This window comes from Astatotilapia calliptera, chromosome 9, assembly GCF_964374335.1.
Source record: "Astatotilapia calliptera chromosome 9, fAstCal68.1, whole genome shotgun sequence".
Taxonomy (NCBI): Eukaryota; Metazoa; Chordata; class Actinopteri; order Cichliformes; family Cichlidae; genus Astatotilapia; species Astatotilapia calliptera.
Genome location: NC_137430.1, coordinates 6,060,602 through 6,067,546, shown reverse-complemented (window position 1 = coordinate 6,067,546; position 6,945 = coordinate 6,060,602). Strand labels below are relative to the sequence as shown.

The 6,945-nt window shown below is 36.7% G+C and overlaps 1 protein-coding gene across 1 annotated transcript in view; it reads left to right on the top strand.

Moving 5' to 3' along the window:
* Positions 1-1,500: 1,500 nt before the first annotated feature.
* Positions 1,501-6,945, top strand: part of cubn (cubilin (intrinsic factor-cobalamin receptor)) — a 78,996-nt gene continuing 73,551 nt past the window's right edge. The window contains exons 1-6 of the mRNA XM_026180665.2: positions 1,501-2,113; positions 2,331-2,460; positions 5,069-5,164; positions 5,368-5,406; positions 5,509-5,610; positions 6,130-6,233. Of these exons, the coding sequence (XP_026036450.2) occupies positions 2,001-2,113; positions 2,331-2,460; positions 5,069-5,164; positions 5,368-5,406; positions 5,509-5,610; positions 6,130-6,233 (584 nt within the window). The 5' untranslated portion in view covers positions 1,501-2,000. The remainder of the gene's footprint in view (positions 2,114-2,330; positions 2,461-5,068; positions 5,165-5,367; positions 5,407-5,508; positions 5,611-6,129; positions 6,234-6,945) is intronic.

Genomic DNA, 6,945 nt, shown 5'->3' with positions numbered 1-6,945 from the left:
CAAATGCACAGTGGGCCAAAATTCAAAACTGGAACAAAGTCGCAGGCTGACGTTAATATTTATTGAAATATATTTATTCCTCCAGATATAAGAATGAATCTTTTCTTATGGACTCAAACACGTTTTGCTGAAAAACTGAATATGGAACAAGCAAAGCTTAGTACTAAACAATATATATATTAGCTGTATAATACCAGTAGGCCAGCTCTAATAATAATTTGGTATGGCTTCGTGAGCCAAATGTAATTAGGCTGCGGGCCAAATTTGCCCCGCGGGCCAGAGTTTGACACCTATGGCTTAGATGATCTGAAGCACCGACATTCTCTTAGGACAGTCAAATCTAAAAATGCACATCAACTAAAACATACAAAAGTAATTCTCCTTCAGTCTCCGACAGCCCTGTCATGAAGCGCCTCCCTTGCCAAATAACATCTGGACGTTACATTACCGCCATCTTGTGGCCGCAGTCGGCGGATTCAATCTCGTTGGAGTCTGTAGCTATCCCTTTAATGCTGTGTGTCCTTAGCAATGATCGGAGTCGAGCAAGCTGACAGGCCAGTAGCTTTTTTTCTAGTGGTTTGCGCAGGTAAACTGAAGGAAGAGCTGAGGCAGTAGCTCTCACTATATCTGTTCTAATAAATCAGGCAAGTTGAACAGGTGCAATCTCAGCAGCATCTAATATGTTTAACCAGCTTTTCATTAGAGAGTGACGGTTAATTATGTCACTCACCGCTCAAGCCTTTTAATTCAGCGGATTTTGTTGTTACTTATATGTTTTATTATTTAAATAAATCCAGGTGTAGGTCTGTGTTTCTGAGCTGATGATTTTTTCTGAGCTGACTTTTTCATAGATGTGGTTCTCTCAGGAAAGCCACTACAAACATTTGCTCTACAGAATATGATGCTGGACAATATAAATTACTTCAAATGAGCAAAATTTTTTAACATATACAGCAGAAATATTAATCACTTTAAAGTTCCTGCACCCACAACAACAAGAACAACAGAATATTTTTTGGAAATATTAGATGGATGGATAGATAGAGGAAGGAATGAGTGCACAAAGTTGAAGCTGTCCAAATGTTTTAGTCACTCATGTCACACTCATGTGAGTTATCTTTTATGTAACTACCAATATTGGCTCATCATGTTTTGCGTTGTACTACTATTGTTACAGTATTGGAAAGCTATCATGAATCACAGCTAGATGAGCCTTTCATTTCATTTCATTTCATTTCATTTTTTATTTATTTCACACTTGGTACTACAAATCAAACAAATGTAAAGGAGGCTTTTCATATGCAATTAACTGTTTTGAGCAGCCATCTATCACAATTACTCAATGATTTGTTGATTTGCAGGTACCCAGAATGCAGCCTTCGATATTTTGTCCAGTAAGTTACCAGAAATCTCTCCCCCCCCCCCTAACAATGTTGGAAAAATGCACACATTAAAAAAAAACAACTCTTACACCCAATGTACTTCAGATGCCTGTAACTTTGACAATGTTCATATTATAAACATAAAGAAATGCATCTTTATGGCAAAATCAACCAAGGCTCTGAGACTTTCAGGTGGGAACATTTTTTCATAAACATGCAATATGAGTTTTAGAATTCTAAATTAATTTGCCATAATTTAATCATGGTCGAAGCATGGAAGGTTCATTAATAAAGATATAAAAATCTTGTATGAAAACAGTCTTTGTTTAACGTTAACCATGTCTGAGATCTGCAAATTTACGCTATGCACATAATGTCACCTGAAATGGGTTACTTATTTCTTAAAATCATGTGAGTGACATTCTTTTTAACAATAAACCATAGTTAAACCATAATAAACCACAATAAATAAACTATAGTTAACCATTTGGGGCAAATTGAGATGTACTTTATGGCTGTACTGTCAGGTCAAAGTCTTGGCAGTGAGCATTAGAGTGTGGCAGCATGTAAAACCCCAGTAGAGTTGCTGAGGGTGTCCATGCATCACATCCATTTTCCATGGCAGGGACACTGCGGCTATACTACGCACTTGTATTCCTTCTGGTGGGATTGCAAGGAGACCTGAATGACCCAGCACAACAAGGAAGCCAAAGGAAGATTAGCAATGACCAGTGAGTTGGTGTTTATAAAAAATTTTTTTTTTTTACGCTTTTCTTTGAATATTTCATGTCATTAAGATGCCATGTTATGCATATGATCACATTTGTCTTAAGCTTTGATTCTAAGAGAATAAATGTATTTGTAATAGTATAAGTCGACCCCATTTTTTTAACCATCGCCTTTACCGACCTAAATATGAAATGGAATTTTGGACATTTGAATCTTTAGGCCTTCCATGGTGTCAGATAATGGTCACCTTGTCTTCACAACTGGTGACAATAAAGAAATCCGTTTCCAGACCTCAGCGTCAGGCCGGGTTAAAGTGGGAAATGAAGACCTCACCCAACTTTTGAGTCAAGTAAGCTTTCTTTTACCAGCAGCAAATATTCTTCTTTTGTTATTTTACAAGATCACTGCCTCCGTGCGATGGTCATTTCAATGATAGTAAGTGACTTAAGGCACAACGATTGTGATGGTTATGGTATATAACATCCACATTTTGAAACACCCAGGGACAGCCTCAAAAACAGAAGCAAAGGTCATGTCACATTATTAGTGAATGGCATCCTAACAAAGTGAATAAAAAATAACAAATTACTTAATTAAAATTAATAATGTTTATAATATGTAATTTTTTCCATTCCTAGCAGACACGTATGCTCCCACACAGATAACAGTTCACTGTCTTATCCAGTCACTAATTACTTTGGTTCTTTTGTTTCAATCTAGTAGTTAAAACAAATGTTTGTACTGCCACTCGTACTGGAACAATAAAGCAATTTTTCTGATTTCTCAGCCCAATAAATTCTCTCTGACTTTTGGAAGTATGTAATTATATCTCATCACCTTTTAATGACCAAACACTGCTGCTCATCATATGACACTGTGAATCATTAACAAGTTAGGAAGCCAACAAAGCAAGACCAAAGCTCAGGGCTAGATACATTTGAGTCAGTACGGCATTAAATTTTTCAACATTTTTATGATGAATAGTTTTATGAGTAGGTGCTAAGGCTAATATAGATAAAATGAATGTTTTTTTTGTTTATGTTTGGGGAGGAACATTTTTGAGTTATAGCTCAAAGATTTCTAAATTAAGATGCTGTATTATGACTACTGTAATTAGGGTGCAGATATGTTTGGTTCTTGGGCAGAAGGTGGGCTAGATGTCGTTGTTTATTTTCAATTTATTTCACTTCATCATTTTATATATGACATAAATAAACACAGACAGTCTGACAGACACACAGCTATAATCTCCATGCTTATCCTTATCAGGATTGCAGGAGGAACCCTATCTATACCTGGAAAACTAATACTCAAATACTATGATTTATAATTCTCCCCTTTCAGTTTGTGTGTAAAATGAAGACATGTTTATGTGAGCCTAAAAATATCAAATGGTAATCAAATTTCATACATTTTTGGCAATCATATTAATGTGTTGACACATATTATTATTAGAATAGAATAGAATAGAATAGAATAGAATAATCCTTTAATTGTCCCACAAGGGGAAATTTGGTTGTAACAGCAGCCAAAAAGACACATATACAAACAAACAGTACACAGGACACGGAACAGAAACATACACAATTTTTCTTACATATTTACATTAAGGACAATGGTTACTATAAACAGAGTACTGTACAGTTATTAAATGAAATAAAAAATAACTACAGGTAAGAGGCAAACCAGGTTGTAGTGCGAATCGGTTAATTAACTTATTGCAGTTACAGCATTGATGTAAACATCTGTGTTTGTTGGGAGCAGTTGTGATTGTACAGTCTGACAGCTGCAGGGAGGAAGGACCTGCGGAAACGCTCCTTCATGCATCGAGGATGCAGCAGTCTGTCACTGAAGGAGCTCTGCAGTTCAGCAACATTTACATGCATGGGGTGGGAGACTCTGTCCATCAGAGATGTTATTTTGGCCAGAGTCCTTCTGTCTCACACCACCTGTACTGGGTCCAGGGTGCATCCCAGAACAGAGCTGGCCTTCCTGATGAGTTTATCCAACCTCTTCCTCTCAGCTGCCGATAAACTGCTGCTCCAACATACCACCATTACAAGTTCTTTCAAAGTAATAAACATGTTCTGATAATTAGATGATGTTGCTTCCTGGAGAGTACTTTCACACATTTGCATGTCAACTGCAGCATGACTGCATGTCAAGCCTTTGTTACTCCCAAGGATTTTATAGTTGATAAAAATAAATATGGAAGTAAAACCTAAAAACAGGTGTAATAACCCTATAATATAGTTAAATTGGTAAAAGCTTTTTCTAAACAACAACAAACAACAACAGACAAATTTGCAAAGTGCTTTACAAGACAAGGTAGAAAACAAGCAGCCCGAAAACATTTGAGAAACGATAAAGGCAAAAGGGGACTAGCAGCATAAATTCAAAAACAGGCAAATTAAATGCATGTATAAAATAATTAAAAGAGCCTTGGCTAAGGACCTGACATTATGACAGGCCACAGAAGATCTGAAATATACTCAAGTATAAGTCCAGAGTAGGCCTTAAAAGGCTAAAAACACAAACACACATGATTATTGTAAACGTTTGCAACAAATGTTCATGCAGTATTTTTTTCATATGACCGTACATTAGGTGGATGGTGAAATCTTTTATTGCATAAATAAAAGCTTTAGCCTTTTTTAAATAATTTTCAGGATAGTGATGATGATGGGAAGTAAATTCTTAAGTTAACTTTTTATTTGAATGGCAGCCAGGTGAATGGAGACCAAAAATATTTAAAAATCTAAAATATATTTAGTTTATTAAGCTAATCTAAAAATGCAAACATATGAATAGTTTCTTTTTTACCCCATTTACTTTATTCTTATCTGATAAATTTAATCACAAATGCAATATGACTAAAAAGAATCAAATCATGTTTTAGACCCCTCCTTTAAAGCTTTTTAACACTGAACCGTCTGTTATGGACTTTCTAAATGCAGATTAAAACCAACAAAGATGACATTGACGACATTAAATCTCACGGAGGAGCCGTCCCTCCTGATATCACCAACAAGCTAAACCAGCTTGATACCAAGGTAGGACAAAGATAGTTCCTGGTGGTAAATAAAATCATTTTTAATATTGCCTTTAACTGGTCGTGTTACTTATGCTCACTTCATTCCTTTTATTTTACCCTAACCCATGAATAATTTTGATTCAGTAAAGTGAAGTGCTTATAATGAAAAATGTAGCCATTGTCATCAAACATATTTACACTGCCTCTTTTCTTTCTTGTCAGGTTTCAACACTTGAGAATAAAGTGGTCACACTTGAAGAGGTGAGTCAGAAAAAGTCAAGAACTTCTATTGAAGTTGATGGTCATGGCTTAATCTGTTTACCATACCTAAGATATCATGTCTTCCCTTGTTTCCCCTTGCAGACAGTGCAGAGGGTGTCTTGCAGCAGTAATCCCTGTCAGAATGGAGGAACATGTCTCAACTTATTAAACTCATATCACTGTATATGTCCCGGCAACTGGGGGGTGAGTTCAGTATTGTTCTTCATATTCTTCATAACTTTTACAGGTTGTTATTTATGGATTGTAGACATTTACCAAAGTCGGCGGTTAGGACTGTTGCCTCGCAGCAAAAAAAGTCCCTGGTTCGAGTCCACTGTGTGGATGGACCTTTCTGTGTAAAGTTTGCATGTTCTCCCTGTGTCTGCATGCCTGCACGCTCCAATGACATGCAGTAAGTGGGGTTAGGTTAAGTGATTATTCTAAATTGCTCTTAGGTGTGAATGTGAAGGGTGAATGGCTGTCTGTCTGCAACCCTGATATGGATGTGCAGAAGAGAATGGATGGATTAATACGTGGGTGTGATATTACTAAATAAAATAATACCCAGAAACCTCGAACTTTTAATCCCAGTACTGTTTTAGTATAAGACTTTACTGCGTTCCTTTTCGTTGGGTCCTTGTTTTCCTGCATTATATTTTGATAAACCCATGTTTTCTCTTGTCTCTCTCTCTCTCTGTATGTGTTTGTGTGTCTGTGTGTTAGGGTCCTAACTGTGCAACAGATGTAAATGAATGTCAGGTCTATTCAGGAACGTCACAAGGCTGTCAGAATGGGGCAACCTGTGTTAACACTGCTGGATCATTCACGTAAGTCTTATGCCTTGCTCTTTTTACTTACTAATTCTATGAGTGCTTTACATTATGCTGGCTTATGTCACCTCGTGTCTTTTCTTATCTATCTTTTGATCCATAAGACTTTCTCCTCCACATCCTGAAGGATTTCCATTTTTTAAAGAAACCTTGATGCCATTATGATTCAATAAGAAAACAAAGTAATGTGTATTTATCAAGCAGTGTAAAGTATGAATGCCAGATGCACTCATGGTACCCACTTTGTATTAGTATTGTGTATATGTAAGATTAGACAGCAGAGGTCCAGTATAGTGTGTCCTTAGCTTGTAACACACAGCTAGCTTTACAAACAGTGGACAAAGAAAGTTTTTGTAATTCTACCTCTGTACACCTTGACAGTGAATTTGGAATGAAATAATTACGATTTTTTTAACACTTGAATGAAAATCCAGAGACTAAAGTCTAGAACCCATGAACATCAACAAAAGTTGTTTCTGATGCTCTGCCAGGCCTTTACAGCAGCCACCTTCAGTCACTGCTTGTCTTCGATAACTTAACAGCATGCTGTACTGGGTAGCGATCAAGTGACTCACTTGGCCATTTCCCTTGAAAAGGTCTTGGATTGCTTTTTCAGTGCATTTTGGGTTGTCATTCTTTTGCACTGTAAGCATTTCTGATCAGTTTTGTGGAATCTGACCATTCAGGTTTTAGCCTGATGCCCAGTCAG